General features: G+C 38.8%; 1 protein-coding gene across 3 annotated transcripts in view; it reads left to right on the top strand.

Moving 5' to 3' along the window:
• Positions 1–21,102, top strand: part of DENND5A (DENN domain containing 5A) — a 93,668-nt gene that overhangs the window by 23,158 nt on the left and 49,408 nt on the right. For 2 of the 3 annotated variants that reach the window (XM_020904955.2, XM_070473370.1), the window contains exons 2-3: positions 18,445–18,516; positions 19,285–19,394. In XM_020904955.2, coding sequence (XP_020760614.2) covers positions 18,445–18,516; positions 19,285–19,394 — 182 coding nt within the window. The remainder of the gene's footprint in view (positions 1–18,444; positions 18,517–19,284; positions 19,395–21,102) is intronic. The other variant, XM_070473369.1, reaches the window with a different exon arrangement.

Raw genomic sequence — 21,102 nt, 5'->3', positions numbered from 1 at the left:
CAGAGGGGGCATTTGAATGAAGTGTTGAAGGATAGGAACGCCTTAAACTTGAGGATGTGAGTTGTTGTTTAGTGGCTAAGTTGTGTCCGACTCTTTTGCAACCCCATGGACCATAACCTGCCAGACTCCTCTGTCCATGAGATTTCCCAGGCAAGAATACTGGAGTGGGTTGCCATTTCCTCCTTCAGGGGATCTTCCCGACCCAGGGATCAAAGCTGCATCTCCTTCACTGTAGGTGGATTCTTCACCGCTGAGCCACAGGGGAAGAGGATGGTGGGGATGGGTAAGAGGTGGGTGAGCGTGGAACTCTGGGGCATGTTTAGGCAGCCTTGAGTCATACTGTTTGGCTGTAACATATGCTATTTAGAGTACAGTAATGGTAGCTAGGATTAAAGAGTTAGTTAGGGGAACAAGTAAAATAAATAAGAATATACCAGGTAGATTGTGAAAAAATAATATTGGGAAAAAATGATGGTAATTGACTGTAATAGATTGAAGACTATCAGCTGCCACTATTGGTTCTATAAATAACTCTTGCAGGAAAATTACTACTCTGTTAGTCATTCTGCTAGGGTCCTCATTTTAGCAGACCTGTGATTTTCTAGGAAAAGTAGGGTCAGTGTTAGGGTTGTTGATATAGGTGGAACTGATTCATTTTCATAGTCTGTTCAGATAAGAGACTATGAGAGATACAGAAGACAATGGACTTGTAAAGTAGTTAGCCTCCAACTAATAAAAATAAATGGAAAAAAAAAAAACACCTAAAAAAAAAAAAGACAATGGCCATTGAGAAGGTGGAGAGGGGAAAAAAAAAATAAAATAATGTTTGCTTCTTGGGCTCTTTCTAAAAAAGTTTTTCATCTAAAGCTTTGGCAATAGTGGTGGCTTTTAGTTTTGGTTTTCTTCCAAGGACTGATAGAAGGCCCTAGTCTTATGTGTTCATGTTACTCTTACTAAACTCAGTTACTGACAGGTTGGGCCCCCAGTTTAACTTCATTTATTACTCTCTCTGGATCTCTAGTACCAAGGGAAGACTCTGAGGGGCCATCTTTGTCATAACTGCAATTTGAAGATTGATGATGCTTGGAGCAGTGAAAGGATCCAGGAGACTTGGGTTGATTTAGTTGGGGAGGAACCCCGCTTATGACCTGTGGGTTGAGGATACTGCTTTGTGTCCCAGTGTAGAACTTGAGGTTTTATGGCTTTTTGACCTTCTGATGAAGATTACTTACTCTTAACATCAAGATTGTACTTCTTAACAGCTCTAAATTCTAAAGTTTTAAGAGACATCCGCTCTCGTGTAGTACGGGTAAAGAACATTGGATGGGATGTCGGGAGGGGTTTCTAACCCGATTTTGCCTTATACTCATTGGTGACTTGCTATCTCTGAGCCGGTTTCCTTATCTGTAAAAGCCCTTTGAGGGTTGTGGTGAAGCTTCATGAAATAGTATACACTGTGAAAATGTTTTCAGTGAATTTTTGGTGGTATATATTTTTCCTTTTTCTTTATTCAAGGTTTTTCATTCCATATCTTGCCAAGTGAGTAGGAAATATGCAGAAGTAATGTATAGATAATTATGAAAAATTTGGGTTCATGAAATTGACCTTTGAAGAAGAGTGCTTTTCACTTAAAAAGATATATAGAAAACTCTGTCCTTACTGCAAAATTCAGGCTTAAGAAAATAGGGAAAGAAGAAAGTAGGGAAAACCACTAGGCCATTCAGACCACTAGATGTAAATCAAATTCCTTATGATTATACAGTGGAGGTGATGAATAGATTTAAGGGATTAGATATGGTAGAATGCCTGAAGAACTATGGACAGAGGTTCCTAACATTGTATAGGGAGCAGTAACCAAAATCATCACCAAGAAAAAGAAATGCAAGGCAAAGTGATTGTCTGAGGAGGCTTTACAAATAGCTGAGGAAAGCAAAAAGCAAGGGAGAAAGGTAAAGATACACCCAGCTGAATGCTGAATTCCAGAGAATAGCAAGGAGAGATAAGAAGCCCTTCTTCAATGAACAGTAAAAAGAAGTAGAGGAAAACAACAGAATGGGAAGACTGGAGATTTCTTCAAGAAAAATTGAAATATCAAGGGAACATTTCATGCAAAGATGGGCACGATAAAGGACAGAAACAGTAAGGACCTAGCAGAGGCAGAAGAGATTAAGAAGAAGTGATAAGAACACAGAAAAACTATACCAAAAAGGTCTTAATGACCTGGATAACCACAATGGCGTGGTCACTCACCTAGAGCCAGACATCGTGGAATGTGAAGTGGACTTTAGGAAGCATTACTATGAACAAAGTTAGTGGAGGTCATGGAATTCCAGCTGAGCTATTTCAAATCCTGAAAGATTATGCTGTTAAAGTACTACACTCAGTATGTTAGCGACTTTGGAAAACTCAACAGTGGCCATAGGACTGGAAAAGGTCAATGTTCATTCCATCCCAAAGAAGGACAGTGCCAAAGAATATTCAAACTGCTGGACAATTGCCCTCATTTTGAATGCTAGTAAGGTTATGTTCAAAATCCTTCAAGCTAGACTTCAGCAGTATATGAACAGAGAAATTCCAGATGTACAAAATGGGCTTAGAAAAGGCAGAGGAGGGTCAGGATGGGGAACACATGTACACCCATGGCTGATCCATGTGAATGTATGGCAAAACCACCACAATATTGTAAAGTAATTAGTGTCCAGTTAAAATAAAAAGAAAAAAAAAGGGGGGGGGGCCAGAGGAACCAGAGACCAAATTGCCAACATTTGGTGGGTCATAGAGAAAGCAAGGGAATCCCAGAAAAACATCTGCTTCATTGACTGGGCTAAAGCCTTTGACTATGTGGATCACGACAAACAGTGGAAAATTCTTAAAGAGATGGGAATACCCGAACACGTTACCTGTCTTCTTAGAATCCTGTATGTAGATCAAGAAGCAACAGTTAGAACCAAACATGAAACAAAGGACTGGTTCAAAATTGGGGAAGGAGTACAGCAAGGCGATAAATTGTCACCCTGCTTATTTAGCTTCGATGCACCGTACATCATGAGAAATGTCGGGCTGAATGAATCACAGCTGGAATCAAGATTGCCAGGAGAGAAATATCAACTTCAGATATGCAGGTGATACTACCCTAATGGCAGAAAGTGAACAGGAAGTAAAGAGCCTCTTAATGAAGGTGATAGAGGAGAGTGAAAAAGCTGGCTTAAAACTCAACATTAAAAAAAACTAAGATCATGGCATCCAGTCCCATCACTTCATGGCAAATAGAAGGGGAAAAGGTAGAAGCAGTGACAGATTTTATTTTCTTGGGCTTCAAAATTACTGTGGATGGTGACTGCAGTCATAAATTAAAAGACACTTGCACCTTGGAAGGAAAGCTATGACAAACCTAGACAGCATAAAAAACCATAGACATCATCTTGCCAACAAAAGTCTGTATAGTCAAAACTATGGTTTTTCCAGGGGTCATGTTCAGATGTAAGAGTTGAACTGTAAAGATGGCTGAATGCCGAAGAATTGATGATTTCAAATTGTGATGGAGAAGACTCTTGAGAGTTCCTGGGACTGCAGGGATATCAGACCAGTCAATCCTAAAGGAAATCAACCCTGAATATTCACTGGTAGGACTGATGCTGAAGCTGAAGGTCCAGTACTTGGCCACCAGATTCGAAGAGCTGACTTATTGGAAAAGACCCTGATGCTGAGAAAGATTGAAGGCAAAAGGAGAAGGGGATGACAGAGGAAGAGATGGCTGGATGGCATCAACGACTTAGTGGACATGAATTTGACCAGCTCCGGGTGATAATGAAGGACAGGGAAGCCTGGTTTGCTGCAGTTCATGCTTTACTCACTTGTGGTAGTCTGGGAAGAGAGAACCATGCTGAGTTTAGTTGGAAACTGAACTTAGAGTCTTGGTAGAGTTTTCACTATAAGGTAGTATTGGGTCATGAATTTCAAATACTTTTTCCTCCTAAGAGGAATTTTAGTAATAAGGCAGGAAGTGATGGTTCTTCTCCTTTTTGCTTTTAGTGAGTAATATAGCTATGCAAGTCCCTTTTGTAGATGATGAGTCAGGACTCCTACAACTGTTTTGGCTTTGAGTTAAATTTTAAGTTTTGTTCATTTCAGTTTTCAAATACTGTGTTAATATTGTGGAACTATTTTAATGCATGTTTCTTTGGTTTAAAAGAACTACATGATCTATTAGTCTTCTAATATTCACCCTTAAATTGGTATATGTAAATAGAAAGAGTTTTTCTTTCTTTCGCTATGCCGGGTCTCAGTAGTGGCATGTGGGATCTGGTTCCCTGACCAGGGATTGAACCCAGGCCCCCTGCCTTGGTAGCACGGAGTCCTAACCACTGAACCACCAGGGGAATCCCGAGTTTTTATTTTAATCCTGTACTTTAATATTATTAAGACATGTAAGTTTTGCAATATAGAAATTAGGAATAAATTATTATTATAAATCCAAGTTGAAAAGAATCTCTTACCAACTGGAGAGAAACGTGCTATTATGCATATTTTTTGCTATAATCTCTTTATCTTGAGATCATATGTGCTCAAAGTAGGAAATTTAGAAAGTAGATAAAAACATAAAAAGTAGCAATCACCCATAGTCCAGCCTTCTAGAAGTAACTTGAAAGTGAAAGTTTCTCAGTTATGTCCAACTCTTTTCGACCACTTGGGCTATACAGTCCATGGAATTCTCCAGGCCAGAATACTAGAGTGGGTAGTCTTTCCTTTCTCCAGGGGATCTTACCAAACCAGGAATTGAACCCAGGTCTCCCACGCTGCAGATGGATTCTTTACCAGCTGAGCCACAAGGGGAGCCCAGAAGTAACTTAGTCATGTTTAATATGTTGTGCATTTCTTTCCATAATTGTTTCTGTGTTGAATTACTTAAAAATACATTGTAATTCACCTCAGTGTTCATAGCAGCACTATTTACAGTAGCCAAGACATGGAAGCAACCTAAATGTCTCTTGAGAAGTGAATGGACAAAGAAGATGTAGCATATATACACAATGGAATAGTACTCAGCCATAAAAAGAATGAATTAATGCCATTTGCAGCAACATGGTAAGAAAACTTAAGATCATGGCATCTGATTCCATCACTTCATGGCAAGTAGATGGGGAAACAGTGGAAATAGTGACAGACTTGGGCTTTAAAAATCACTGCAGATGGTGACTGCAGCCATGAAATTAAAAGATGCTTGCTCCTTGGAAGAAAATTTATGACCAAGCTAGACAGCATATTAAAAAGCAGAGACATTACTTTGCCAGCAAAGGTTTGTCTAGTCAAAGCTATGGTTTTTCCAGTAGTTATGTATGGGTGTGAGAGTTGGACCATAATGAAAGCTGAGTGCTGAGAATTGATGCTTTTGGACTGTGGTGTTGGAGAAGACTCTTGACAGTCTCTTGTATAGCAAGGAGACCCAACCAGTCCATCCTGAAGGAAATCGGTCCTGAATATTCATTGGAAAGACTTATGCTGAAGCTCCAATACTTTGGCCACCTGATGCGAAGAATCGACTCATTGGAAAAGACCCTGATGCTGGGAAAGATTGAAGGCAGGAGGAGAAGTGGATGACAGAGGATGCGGTGGTTGGATGGCATCACTGACTTGATGGACATGAGTTTGAACAAGCTCTGGGAGTTGGTGATGGACAAGGAAGCCTGGCTTGTTGCAGTTCATGGGGTTGAAAAGAGTCTGACACAACTGAGTGACTGAACTGAATTAAACTGCAGCAACATGGATAAATGTAGAGACAATCATACTAAGTAAAGTAAGTCAGACAGAGAAAGACAAATATAAAATATTATGTATCATTTATATGTGGAATCTAAAAAACATACAGATGAACTTATTTACAAAATAGAAATGGCCTCCTAGACATAGAAAACAAACTTAATGGTCACCAAAGGGGAAAACGTGGGGGGAGGGATAAATTGGAAATTTGGGATGGATACACATGGCGATATGTAAAATAGATAAACAGCAAGAACACACTATATAGCACAGGGAGTAGTATTCAATATCTTGTAGTAACCTATGGTGGAAAAGAATCTGAAGAACACTCACACACACATACGCATACACACACATATATAAACAGTCACTTTGGTGTGTACCTGAAATGTAAATCAACTGTGTGTGCTCAGTCGCTCAGTTGTGTCCGACTCTGTGCGACCCCATGGACTGCAGCCCACCAGGCTCCCCTGTCCATGGGGATTCTCTAAGTGAGAATACTGGAGTATGTTGCCATGCTTACACTTCAATAAAAAATCAAGTGAGCAAACTATCATTGTTTGCAATTTATGGGAAAGTTATAGGTACTTAAGAACATCTATCTATTTGCTTTTATGTTATTTTTTCTGATTTAAATTTTTTATATGATTTTTCTTATCATATGTCATTTTATTTTTGAGATTGGTGGGACAGAAGTCACAAAATTAAATAAAACACCACTATCTTCAGGATGTCTTAAGCTCTGTAGAGTCAGTTACCAAGTTTCATCTGAAGTGACATTCACAAGGCTTCTTGAGTGCTTTAACTGTGCCTCAGTTTCCTTTCTTATTTCTATATGATCATATCTAATTAGGAAAACTGTATTAATCTTTATTACTCTCTGTATTTCTTCTCTTTGAGATTTGCAACATCTGAAATATTCTTTTTGTTATAAGAGTTTGTTGTGGTTTGACTCTTGAGTGAGATATGTGATGAATACTTTAACTTAAGGTGGTTGTTGGTTCCCAGATCCCTTTGAGAATCTGATACAAACTATGGATCCTTGCTCTAGCTTTGTCAATCTGTTTTATTTGAAATCTTGGCTTGCCTATTGCACATCTAATATTATACCTTAGGTTGTCCTTTTACTTTATCTTGAAGTTATACTTGTGACACTTTTCTGTGATAGATCCAGTTTCCTGTATCTCATATATACATCTTTCTTGGTTAATTTAGTTTTGGCAGACAATCTTAAATTTCCACAAAGCTTGCTGTTGTCTCTGTCTTTTTAAGCAACTTTATTGAGATATAATTTACATACCACGAAGTTCATATCCCCCCAATGTAGGCAACTACAAGTGTACTTTCTGTCTTTGTAGATTTGCTTATTCTGGACATTTTGTTTAAATAGAATGTAATTTTAAAATCTTTAAAATAAACTTTTTATTTTAGAATAGATTTAAACTTACAGAAAAGTTGTGAAGATAGTACAGAAAGTTCCTGTATGCCTCACACGCAATTGTCGCCTAATAGTAATATCATTACACTCAATTGTCACAATTAGTGAGCCAGTATTGACACGTTATTAATTAAAGTGTGGATCTGTTTTCATCCACTCTGCTAGATCTTTGAAGTGCACTTTCAAATTTGGGAATTCATGGCACTTCATTTCTGGAAGATTTTGTTGAATTATTTTTTTGATCTTGCCCTTTATTTTCTCTTTATGGGATTCTGTTATTGGGATATTAGACTTGCTGGACTGACTAGATACTTTATTCATATTTTTTTAGTTTTTGCATAACTCTCCTTCTGTTCCAGTATTCCCATTCAGGATACCGTATTATAAATAGTAGCTATGTTTGCTTAGGCTTCTTTTAGCTATAATCGCTCAACTGGCTTATTTTCTTTTTGATGATTTCAGCAGTTTTTAAGAATATTGGTCAACTATTTTGTAGAATGTCCCTCAATTGGGATGTATGTGGTATTTTTCTACTTGATTAGACTGGGATTATGGTGTTTTGAGAGGAAGATTACAGAGGTATGTATATCAGGAGTACACACATATTCTGAACATGACTTACCATTGTTGACATTTATCTTGATCTCCTGGTAGCATTTATCAGATTTTTCCAATGTTAATCAGGTTTGTCACATTTGGTAGTGTTTGTCAGATTTTTCCTGTGAGCAGCCCATACTTAAGGAGTGGGGAGTTATTTTCCACCTCTTTGAGAGCAGAGTATTTATTTACATAAATTATTTGGAATATTTCTGCACATGAGATTTGTCTGTTCTCCCTCTATTTATTTAATTATTTATTTGTATTAGTATCACTCATCACTCATGGATATTGATTTTATTCCTTGGGTTATAATTCAACTTCTTTATTATTATTATTGGCTGTGCTGAGCAGCTTGCAGGATTCTAGTTCCCAGACCAGGGATCAAACCCTGACCCTCAGCACTGAAAGCGTGGTGTCCTAATTATTAGAGCACCAGGAAATTGCCTCAGCTTATTTATTTTGTTGTTCAAATTATTCTAGTTTTGGCCCTTGGAAGATGGTTCAGTGGGCTCTTGTGTCTGATGTGCCTGAATCACTGTGGGACTTTTTTGAATACTTCCTTACTTTTTGGCACTACAAGATGCTCCAGGTTCCTCCTGTATATTTCCTGCTCAGTTAAAGAACCAGCTGTTTCCCTAAGTAGCCTTAAGTCGTTTTATTGGAAAATAATAGAAACCAAGATCTCGGTATTACTTGTGCTCTTGTTAGTGGGGTATTCTTGCCTGTAAGCCTGATCAATAGTATTTTTGAAACTTTTTTTTCTATATAATTTTCTGTTTCCTCAGAGTTGCATTAATTGATCGATTGGGTGTGCTGTGCTTAGTCGCTCAGTCCTGTCCGACTCTTTGCCACCCATGGACTCTGTAGCCTGCCAGGCTCCTCTGTCCATGGGGATTCTTTGGGCAAGAATACTGGAGTGGGTTGCTATGCCCTTCTCCAGGGAATCTTCCCAACCCAGGGATCAAACCTAGGTCTTCTGCATTGCAGGTGGATTCTTTACCATCTGAGCCACCAGGGAACCCCCTTCATGTCTTTCTTTAATAGGAGTCTTTCCCCAAATGCCTCATGATCTCTGGCTATACATTCACATCTAAGAATAATGCACCAGGAAGCTGATTGGGAAGCTCTGTGTTCATAGGTGGGGTTTGGTTACTGAGAAGTTAACTATAGAATTGATTTGGTACATAGTTTTTTCTCTGGGCCACCAGTATCTCTGGGTCTTTTTTCTTGTGCTGGTCAGGTTCACGTAAAAGGCTCCTCAGATCTCCGCCTTGAAGTCATAATCCTTGCTGCCAGTTTTCTTGAGAGCCAAGGGTTTCTTGAAGAGAGGCCAAGGGAAGAGCTCTGGGGGTCTCAATGTTCAGTATGTAAAATTTCTATTTCCCTATTTTTATTTTTAAAAGTAATTTTATTTATTCGTTTATTTGTGGCTATGCTGGTTTGTTGCTGCACAGGCTTTCTCTGGTTGTGGAGAGCGGGGGCTACTCTCTAGTTGTGGTATGCGGGCTTCTCATTGCAGTGGCTTCTCATTGCGGTGGCTTCTCTTGTTGCCAAGCATGGGCTCCAGGGCACGTGGGCTTTAGTCATTGTGGCTCGTGGGCTTCAGTTGTTGTGGCACGTGGGCTCAGTATTTGAAGCTTCCAGGCTTTGGAGCACAGGCTCAGGAGTTATGGTGCACAGGTTTACTTGCCAGGTGGCGTGTGGGATCTTCCCTGACCAGGGCTGAACCCGTGTCTTCTGCACTAGCTAGCAGATTCTTTATATATATATACTGTGAAATGATCATGTAAATCTAGTTCATATCTATCACCAGACATAGTTACAAGTTTTCTTCCTTGTGATGAGAACTTTCACTCTCTTAACAGCTTTTAGATATATAGTATAGTACTGTTAACTATTGGAAGGACTGATGGCCGAAACTGAAGCTCCAGTACTTCGGCTACCTGATGGGAAGAACTGACTTATTAGAAAAGACCTTGATGCTGGGAAAGATTGAAGGCAGGAGGAGAAGGGGACGACAGAGGATGAGATGGTGGGATGGCATCACCGACTCAATGGACATGAGTTTGAGCAAAACTCTGGGAGTTGGTGATGGACAGGGAGGCCTGGCGTGCTGCAGTCCATGGGGTCGCAAAAAGTCGGACACAATGGAGTGACTGAACTGAATTGTTAACTGTGGTTACCGCACTGTGAATTATATCCCCAGAACTTAACTTATAACTGGAAGTGTGTAGCTTCTGATCGCCATCACCCATTTTGCCCTTTCCACTCATTGTTTTATTTACCCATTGTAAAGGATAAACTTTCCTTTTTCTTCTGTAATGGAGGAGCCAGGTGGAATGGGAAAGGGGTGGGGTGGGGTGGGGTGGGGTGGGATGGGGTGGGATGGGATGGGGTCCAGCTGGTTCTTTTCTTTTTTAATTGAGATATAATTCATGTAACATAAATGTGCCATTCTGAAGTGTAGACTTTAGTGGTTTTTAGTGTATTCACTGTGTTGCGCAACCATCACACTCTCTAGTTCCAGAACATTTCCATCATCCCCAAAAGAAACTACATAGCTATTAGCCGTCCGTCCCCTGGTACTACTTTTTGTTTCTATGAATATGCCTATATACATGAAATTGCACAACATGTGGCCTTTTGTGTCTGGCTTCTTTCACTTAGCATAATGTTTTCAAGGTTGATTTGTATTGCAGCATATAACAGTACTTCATTTATTTTTATAGCCAAATAATGTTCCATTGTGTAGTTATACAATGTTTTGTATTATCTGTTCATGAGTTGATGCAAGCTGGTTCTTAAATAGACTTTCAATTAGTCCTTCTGTTTTTAGCCCCATCTTAATTAATCCCTACTTCCATAAGTACCTGATGCCACAAGTTCCTGAGCTTTTTGGAGATTATCTTCAATTTTTCATTCTGTAGGTTTATGCTTCCCCACCTCTGCTATTGTTTCAGTAGGATTTGGGGAAGAGAGAGGCAACAGAGGAATAACCAATGCTCACAATTTGAGAGGTAGGATTTCCGTGCTTGGTCAGACCCAGTAGTCATTAAGTCATGGAATGATCGAGCTGGAAAAACCGTTACAGATCATCAACGAGTTCTCCACTTTTTAAAAAAAATCTTTCGGTTGAGGAAAGTAAGATCCACAAAACTCAGTAAATTGTTAAGGGTCATACAACTGGTAGTCAGGGTAGGACCTTGACCCTGTCTCCTGCCTTCTACCCTAGTTTCTTACACTCAATTTAGACTGCCTATTTTAAAATTTGGTATTGAGAGCATGGGAACTGTTGCTCAGATTTGTCCTCTGCTACTTCTTTCTTAGAGATTCTAGTCCAGTGGGTTTGCCTAAGCCTGGTCTTCTGGACAGCCCAGCTTTTAGAGAAAAGTGCCCCAGTGTATGCACATGTGTAGCTCTGGGAGCCCTCACTCAGTTTAGAATAGTATGCTTATTTCCGGCTCACAGGACTGGGTTTGTTAGACTGGGCTGAAATACCATGAATTTGAGAGCGTTTTACTTCCCCCACTACATATCTTAGTTCAATATGTTAGCTCACCAGATGTGTCCCCTGCAGGGTATTCAGCTGGGCTGAAAGGAAAGCAGTGTCTGCACCTGATGCCTTGCTACCGAAATTCTGTCTTATCTGTGGTTTGGAGCAGTCCTCTTCAGATAGGTTCTCAAATGTCAGTCTCTTGTTAAAATTGGGTACATGAGAAGTTCAGCCGTTTTAAGAATACTAATTACAAGAGTTGGACTGGGTGTGGTGCCCGGATGATACCAAGTAGGAGGCAAAGCATCAATAAAGGTAGTGGCCATATGTGCAAATCTAAAGTCATTCTGACAAAGAAAATACATTGAGAAGGAAAGTGAACAAATTTGCCTCAGGGGAACACATAGGGGTAACAGATGGTTCTGTTGTTCTTTCTTTGAAAGCCTGGTAAACAGCTTTACTGGGTTAATAGTGCCTTAGAAGAGGCCTGTGGCTTGTCCAGATGGGGGGCAGCTCACTATCTGCATTCTGGATATTTGTGAGTGTCTGTCTCCTGAGCACCACAGTCATCTGGTGATGGGGGTCCAAGGTACAGGCTGTCTGTTCAAGGAGTGGTTGTCTTCTTCACTTTATGCAGAAGCTGTGAATTTACCTCAACTTTGTGTGTACAAGAGAGAAGGAAGACAGTGATGTGAGCAGTGTAAGATGATTTTCTTTAGCTACCAAAACTCTGCTTGTTAATCTGTGTTATTTTAAAGCTGTCGCTATTTTAAAAGTGCTGATAGTAATGAAGTAGTCATCTAAAAGTAATAACAAGTTAATGTAGTTAGAAATTTGCATTTCCTTCTCTTTCTACATTGTGCCCTGTTAGAGTTGACAGAAGGTGATCTCTGATTTGTGCACAAGTTCAGAAATTATCTAGAAGACAAGGAAAATTGAGATGCTGGGGCAGTAAGTGAATCGAAGATACAACAGTTGGTTTTCAACATACACTAAAAACCTAAGAATAAGTTGGTAATAGTAATACTATTCAGTTGGGCAATCAATTTTAGAAATGTTTGTAACAGGAAAAATATAGTGAAATCTTTGAATGCAGGAAAGAAATTGGTTATAGCATGAGTAGCACTGAATTGGTGACCAGTGTCACTAACACGATCAGCTCTAGGACATCCCAGGTTGTCATTATGCAAAGGATAGCCTAGTCATCTGATTATATCCATTCCCAAGGGCTTCCCTGGTGACTCAGTCGTAACGAACCCACCTGCCAATGCAGGAGAATCAGGTTGAATCCCTGGGTCAGAAAGATCCCCTGGAGAAGGAAATTGCAACCCACTCCAGTATTCTTGCCTGGGAAATCCCATGGACAGAGGAGCCTGTGGGCGACTGAGCACGCTCACACGCATGCATGCATCCATTCCTAGGGAAAAAAATTTCATCACTCTTGCTGTAGATAAAGTGAATTAGACCTTATAGGATTGGTGGTGTTGTGGTGAGGATAGGCAGTTTATGTGACACTTCTGTCTTCAGCCTGGAGAGAGGGAGAACATTGCTGTCTTCAAAGAACTCTGTCCCAGGTATAGCTTTGAACACTGGATTTGTGTTGCCTGCAGCTTCTGCTTTAAGACCTTGGCAGGTTGTTTAAAACATTAAAACACTTTTTTAAAATTAAAATACACTTTTTAAATAATTAAACTTTTTATTTGAGGTAGTTATAGAATCAATTATACTGCTGTAAGAAATAATACAGGGAGATTACCCAGTTTCCTTTACCCAATGGTAACATCTTGAAAAGCTATAGTATACTGTCACAACCAATGTATTAACATTGATACATGTTCATATCAGGATATTAACTTTCTGGTTCAGTCAGGATACAGGATAGTTCCGTCACCACAAGAATTCTTGGATTTGTACTTTTATAGCCTCCCTCCACCCATCCCTGACTTCTGATCATTCATTTCTGTGATGAATGAATGAAAATCACTATCAATCTGTTCATTTCTATAATTTTGTCATTTCAAGAATGTTACATAAATGGAATCATACAGTATATAATTCTGTTCTCATTCTTGTAAGTGCAGGTCTGCAGCAGTGAATTCTCTCAGCTTTGTTTTACCTGAAATGAGTTAATTTTTGCCTTCTTTTTTGAAGGATTTTTGTTTGTAAAATTCTAGGTTGACAAGGCTTTTTTTTTTTTTTTCTTTTAGTATATGTAGAATGTTTTCCATGTCTTATAATCACTATTGTTTCTGATAAAAAGCAGTAGTAATTTCAATCATTTTTCTTCTTAATGTAATGTATTCTTTTTCTTTGGTGCCATTCAAGATTTTCTCTTAAAAATTTTCTTTTTTCAAGAATTTGATTGCATATCATTTTCTTGGTATTTATCCTGCTTGGAATTCTTGACTGAGCTTCTTGACTCTGTAAATTTATATCTTTTACCAAATTTGGGAAATTTTTGATTATTATTTCTTCAAATATTCTTTTTAACCTCATTTGCTCTTTCCTTTGGGGCTCCAATTATATGTATGTTAGACTTGCTGTCTCCCATATCTCTGGTTTCCTTCCCTTGGCCCCCCTTTTCTCTCTAATCTTTTTTCTTTCTGTTTTACAGTTTGGTTACTTTGTGGTTGATTTGTTTTTCAGTTCACTAACTCTTCTGCATCTCCATTGTACTTTTCCCATCCATTTAATTACAGTATCTATTTCTTTGCTGAGATTTACTGGCTTTTCATTCATTATAAACACCCCTCTTTTAAATCCTTGACTGCTAATCCAAACATTTGGGTCAATGCAAAGTCAGTTTCTTTTTACTCTTCTCCTGAGAATGGGTCATGTTTCTTGTTTCTTTATATGCTAAACAGTTTTAGATTGTGTCCTTGACATTGTGTGTGGTGTGTTATAGAGACTGAATTCTGTCACTTTCCTACAGAGAACATTGAATTTTGTTCGTTTCCCAGCAGTGAGCAGCAGCTTAAATCTCAGTTCAGTTCTTTTAGCCCTAATTTTAGCTGTTTGGGGTCTGTTCCATGCACTTATGGTTCAGGGATCAGTCAGAGACTTTGAGCAGCATTTATACAGTTAGTGGTACCCCTCTGGCCCTCCTTGGCATTTCCCTCCCTCACTTCTCAGCTGTTGTGGTTGCCTTTAAAGTCTGTTCTCTGGTTCTTTAAGCTAATAAGACTGGATTTTTATCTGAATTTTAGCCCCCTCTCATGGCACAGACTCGGACCTGCCTAGCCAAAAGGGGACTCTTTTCCAGTGTTATCACCTTTTCCCCAGAGTTGGCCCTCCATCTGCTTTCATAATCTGCCTATTTTTTGTTCTCTATTACCTTTGGATGGGCTTCCCTGGTGGCTCAGACTGTAGAGAATCTGCCTGTAGTGCAGGAGACCCGGATTTGATCCCTGGGTGGGACGATGCCCTGGAGAAGGGAATGGTAACCCACTCCAGTATTCTCACCTGGGAAGTTGCATGGACAGAGGAGCCTGGTGGGCTATGGTCCATGGGGTTACAAAGAGTCAGACAAGACTGAGCTACTAACACACACACGCACACCTTTGGGTAGTTGTTTTTTATATTTTGTCTGGAGTTCGTAGTTTATATGCAAGAGAGTTGGTGTCATAGGAGACTTTCTGCCATGGCTGGGAGTAGAACTTCCATCAAACTAGATATAAATTACTCTTTTGACAAAGTCAGGTTTTTTTTTTTTAGTTTCACCGATATATATATTATCCTCCCTATGTCCTCCAAGGGACCAGGTATAAAAATGTTCTTAGCTTTTTTTTTTTAAACTTCGAATTTTATATAAAGCTCCTTTAGTGTATCCCAACTCTGACTACTGATAATTTAGAAATTGAAATACTCATTTTATTTGGTGTATCTAATCCAAGATGTAGATATAACAGATGTATTCTATAAATAGTTTCCCAGGAAGTGATGGTTACTTTTATTTTGCTTGAATCTAAGCTAACTCTATGATCTGCAAAAGTTAGGTGGTTCAGCATAAACCAGGTTGAGATTTAACTGTATTGGGTCTTCCTCAGGTAGACCTACCTTTTCATATCTGCTCTCCCATTTAAAAACACAAAAGTAATAAGTTTAATATAAATGTGGAGGTCTTGAACATTTTCTGATGATCTGGACTTCAGACAGAAGTTTTGAGGATATTTTCTATTTTAACTTGCTCACATGAAGCAATCAACATAGGCTTTTCATGGTAAGAATGGAGAAAATAATGTCCTAGTTTGGGTCATTATCAACCTGGAAAGCAGTTATTTAGTAGTATGTGTATTTCATTTTAGACTGTGTGAAAACCTGCTCATGTAGGTTAACTTTTAAGTGGTCAAAATATTTTCTGCCCAAATTAGAAATATTTGGAGCTGTGGTTTTAACTTTTTTGAGTCATGAAATCCTTTGAGATCTGATAGAAATTGTGTTTTCTCCCCAGAAAAATGCAGACGTCTTCCTACAAAAATTTGTAAAGCATTGCAGAGTTTAGGGGTTCCTTTGAAGCTTCTCAGCATCTGCATCCCTCATTTAGGGTTATTCAAATCAAGCTAGTACCAAGAGGCTAATAGCAATACAAATGTCGGTTTGTTTCTGGCTTGGCCAAAGCAGGACAAGTAAACAAAGAACCTATTAGAGGTCCTTGTAAGGCATGCAGGCTTTTAAAGAAAATATGTTGTGATTTTATCTGAACTGTACTTTGCAGGGGGCAAATGCACAAAGATAGACTGATACCTAGTTGACTAATTTTTCAGTTGTTAGAAATGGGCTTTAGTTTTGATGTTCAGACCTGCTGACATTTGTGTTAGGCAAATAATTAGTTGTTGTTTATAGGACAATGGAACAGCTGTGGTTGTGATGTCATATTCCTGGTATTGTTTGAATTTCCAGAGGTCTAAATAACTGAGGATTTAAGGGACCTGTGACACGTGTAGATGTGAGGAGGTAGGGCTATCTAGATGTTCCTGAGGCAATATGTGTATGTTGCTTATTCTCTGAAAAACTCAACCCTCAGTAAATGATGAATGATTAAGTTGTTTTTAATAAAAAGATCTTAGGTTTGTGACCTCCTTCCTCTATTACTTTATGACACTTCATATGGTGTCTATGATGAACATGATTTAGTCTCAGGGCCCTCATACCTATTCTTTACACATTCTCTTTCCCCTTGCAGTGAAAATACTATGCTCCTGCTACTGGTTCAGTCTAATACACAGCAGGACTTTTGTCTAAGAGGCACTGTCTGCTGTGCGTTTACTCAGAACCTGACTATTTAACAAGATTTCTTTACTCAACTTGTTTAAAGAAGAAGCAGGAGGTGGAGAGGTGGTGGTGGGGACAGAGGATCTGAAGACCACTTCTGTGATCATAGCTTTCCTCCTCCTCTTTGTCTACACTCCAGATCAGCTCATCATGTTCACTTTTGGCTCCATTCTTCATCTCACTGCTTTGAAATTCTCCCCCTAAATAGTCCCCTTTTCCATCTTTTGAATGCTCTTTAGGTCTTAGGGGGTACCTCATAGCCATCTGAGGAAAATGTCTTTCTCTGAAGGCTTTCATATAGGACATTGCTAACTGCCCTGACTCCTGTGTATGTTCAGATGTTTTGTGGTTTTTACTGAGGGGATTTTTTAGCCTACTAAGAAAGAAATGAGAAAACTGACAATTAAAAGTAAAGAAGCTTATGAGGAGGAAATAGTTTATCTTCTCTCAGAATTGGATGCAGTTTAAAAATACATTCTGAGAATGTCAGAATGTAGACAAGATCTTTTGTCAGCTGCTTGCAGTTTAATTACTTTGTACAGTGAGTGCAGGCTTGCATGGGTGGGCTCTTTGCACTCTGCAGGTGTTAGTGAAAGCTCTGAGACTTGCTTGACATAGCTGTAGGGCTTTGTTGCATTGCTTCCAATATCACCAGCTGCCTGCTGATTTTGCAAATTTTCTTCAGTGAAGATTACCAAATGTATTTTGAGAAATGAAACTTGCTAGATATGAGTTTCAGAAAAATCAGTTTGGAAGACAGGATTGGATGTGAGAGAAATTGAAATTGTAGAACTTGCTTTATTAACAGAAAGAAGGTTGGGCCTTGTCAGAAGTTGAAAATTATGAATAAGTGGGCTTATGACAGTGATGGACAGAACCTGACAGAAAATGGAAGTGAAGGTTTTAATGATAAAAGCAGTAACTTTCTGACTGGAGTGATTACTAGTTTCTGGAACAGGTGCCTTAGAATTAATATAAACTTTTTTTCCCCCAGAAGCTTTCAAGACGCCTCTAGGCTGATTTAAAGTGAAGGACTATCTGACTTTAGGTTCATCCCAATCTTATGTTGGTGAGAACTGCATCTTCCTTAATAATCACCAGCCTCCTGGGGTTCTAAGCCAACTTAGAAAAATGTTAGTTGGAGCAGGATTTATTCTGTCAGCTAGAGCACATGAACAGGATCCTGTGCAAGTGTGCTCTGAATGGATAGACCACATAAGCTGGAGCCTCCCACCTAATAACCTCGCTGCAAAATTGTTATTCGTGTATGTTCTTTTTCCTATAGAATGTTTCATATACGTTTGATGGAACGGTTCTTGAGGATAGGTGGTTCATCTCTATCCTTCACAGTACCTAAGGCCCTTGTTTAACACGGTTACTCAGTAAATAGATATGCAATTCAGTTGAATTGTCCTTGGTCATGTTTCCCATATATTTTTCCATGATTCCTAGTAAATTTATTATGTTTGAAATATTTAGGTCCTTTTAACTTGTCCCCTTCTCCCTCATTCCTTGGGAAAAACAGTATTTGGTGGTATACTTTCAGAGAAAGCACTAGTGGCTTTATAGTACTTTAACATCTGTTGAGCTCTTTATCCCATTATACTATATTGTAATGTTTTTCAAACTGTGAATCGTGGCCATTAATAGGTCTGCAGGTAGCATTTTGGTTTTAAATGATATAGAGTAGAAATTATGAAAAGACATCTCATGTAGTAAGGGTAAGTATTTTTTGGGTGAAATTTTTAAGTGAATTTATGTATACATATCATGTATGTGTTTATTGCTTCATGATGTAAGCTTTGTTTCATACTGGAGTCATGGTCAAAAAAGTTTGAATAACATTGCTTTATTGTAATCCTGTGTTATTTTATTTATCATGTAGCATTATGCCAGTACATACAGGCTTCTAAAGCCAGGGATGGTGCCAGCCCTTTCATTTCAAGTACAACTGAAGGTAAAAACAAAGTTGAAAACACCCATAGCATTCTGGTGGCCCTTATATAAGTCTCTCCAGTGGCATTTTGTACCCTTTGACATTCTAACTTTCTTATGCCTTTTTCGACCAATAGAATTTTCATATTCCTATCCTTCTAGGTGGTGGGTTCTTTGATTCTTCCTCTTTCCTCCTCAATGTTCTTATTTCTGTGTACTCTAATGCTTTTGGGAGGGGATGGAGGAAACAAAGGAGGATTTCAGAAATTTCAAATGATTCTCAATTGACAAGTAACTCATTTATCCTGAAGTCTACTTTCTTAATGTTCTTGAATTTTTAAATCCCCCTTGTATTTTTTCAGAGATAATAGAAATGCATACTTTATTTTGAATTTAAAATAATTTATGCTTCTGTCATGTTTTCAGTTGACTTTTACCAAAGTAAATATTGCTTTTAGGGGAAAAAAACGATATAATCCTTCATCTTTCCTTGTGTTTTCTCCCCTCTTCTCCCAATAAGATTAACTATTGGATTTGTAGTAATGATTTCATTTTAAAGAAAAGCCAAGGTATCTAGCAGTGTCCAGTATTAACCATGCTAAACGTTTCCAGCTTCTTTACTGATCTATAATCTGATAACCATAATGCTTTTCCTGTTCTTAGATGGTTGACATACTAACCCTTTTGCCTTCATTTCTGTACCTTGCTGGACTGCCAAGCTCAGATATTCATAACCCTGTGGTTTCAAGGGACTTTGTAGAGATGATTTGCTTCGTTCTTTTTCTTGCAGGAGAAAATTTTGAGCAGACACCATTAAGACGAACATTCAAGTCTAAGGTCCTTGCACGATATCCTGAGAATGTGGACTGGAATCCCTTTGACCAAGATGCAGTGGGAATGGTTAGTATTTGCTAGCTACAAGTGTGAGATAATTTACAGAGTAATTTACAGTAGGATTGTCAGTTCAGACTATGGTAGCTGTGATTCCACCAAGTATCAGTAACTTCTGAAGATGGGGTAATATGCATGTTGTTCATGATTCTGCATTTTGATCACTGTATCACATACTCAGAATATATCAGATATACCAAAAGTCACAGTGTGCTTCTGTTGAGTCAGACAAGTGCTTAGTATTGGGTGAGTGAACTTTTTTGTGAGATTGAGCTGCTAGTTGCTTATAGCATTGATACTGTATGATGAGATTTAAAGCAGTTTCCTCTTAATTTATACTGTATATATCTGAGTAATATGGTAGAAATAAATCTTTTTGTTTTAGTGTAATTTTAGCACCCAGCTGGTGCCAGTGGTAAAGAGCCTGCATGCCAGTGCAGAAGACCTAAGAAACATGGGTTCAATCCCTGAGTTGGGAATCCTCTGAAGGAGGAAATGGCAACACACTCTACTGTTCTACCTGGCAAATCCCATGAACAAAGGAGCCTGGTGGGCTACAGTCCATGGAGTCGCAAAGAGACATGACTGAAGTGACCTAGTACACAGATAGGGCAGCATTTTTAATCTCTAGAAGAATACTACCATGAATAACGTTTATTGAGTATTCAACTTATGCTCGGTACTGTAATAAGTTCTTTACATGAATTAACTCATTTAATTCTCATAGCACCCCTTATGTGGGCTACCCTGGTGGCTCAGTGGTAAAGAATGCATGTGCCAATGCAGGAGATGTGAATTTGATCCTTGGGTTGGAAAGATCCCCTGGAGAAGGAAATAGCAATCCACTCCAGTATTCTTGCCTGGGAAATCCCATGGATAGAGGAGCCTGGTGGGCTACAGTCCATGGGGTCGCAATGAGTTGGACACGACCTAGTAACTAAACAGCAAAAAATGAAATCCTTCATGTAGATAATATTAAATAAACACAGAGAGACATATTTTATGGGTAAGGAAACTAAGATCCAGAGAGGTTAGGTAATGTGTTGAAGTCACATGGCTAAGGAACTGTTTGAATAAGCTTAAATACTAGTTTCAGAACTCTGCCCTTGACCACATCTTTGTACTTCTTTTGTTATTTTTTAATAGCTTTGTGAGGATGATCTTGTTTGATGGACGCAATAAGTCTGTGAAGTAGGCAGAGTAAACAGTATTATCTTCATTTTACAGGGGAGGAATCTGAGTCTAGAGAGCCTCAAGTGTTTTGACTCCTAGTCTGGTGCTTATTTCCTTTTAACATGGTATATTCTAGAAACATTTAGGCTATGAGAAGTCAAGTTCAAGAATAATGGAAATATCATAATGTAGCTAGCTCCTTGTACTTGTTAACCCTGGCTCCTCAAAGTCCATTTGTATGACTAGGTTGGTGGAAAAGTAGAAAATGAAAACTGATTGATTCAGGTCAGTTTGATTAACTATTCAGTTTCTTTATATAACCCGTGTGAGTTAAAGTGAAAAAAGTACATCTTTATCTTGATTGTGTCATCTCTTTGCATTGTATGAAATGAACATCCCCCCCCCCCCCCCCCCTTTTTTTCCCTCTGAAAAGAGAAGATTTTGTTGATGACAGAATCTTGTGAGCTGGATAGAGTCTAAAACTTGGTTTATTTTTAGATATGAAGTTGCATCTATCTGGTTTTTAGATGTTTCTAGCATCATC

Source organism: Odocoileus virginianus, chromosome 10 (genome assembly GCF_023699985.2).
Source record: "Odocoileus virginianus isolate 20LAN1187 ecotype Illinois chromosome 10, Ovbor_1.2, whole genome shotgun sequence".
In the NCBI taxonomy this organism is placed as follows: domain Eukaryota; kingdom Metazoa; phylum Chordata; class Mammalia; order Artiodactyla; family Cervidae; genus Odocoileus; species Odocoileus virginianus.
This window is presented reverse-complemented; position numbering and strand designations above follow the sequence as displayed.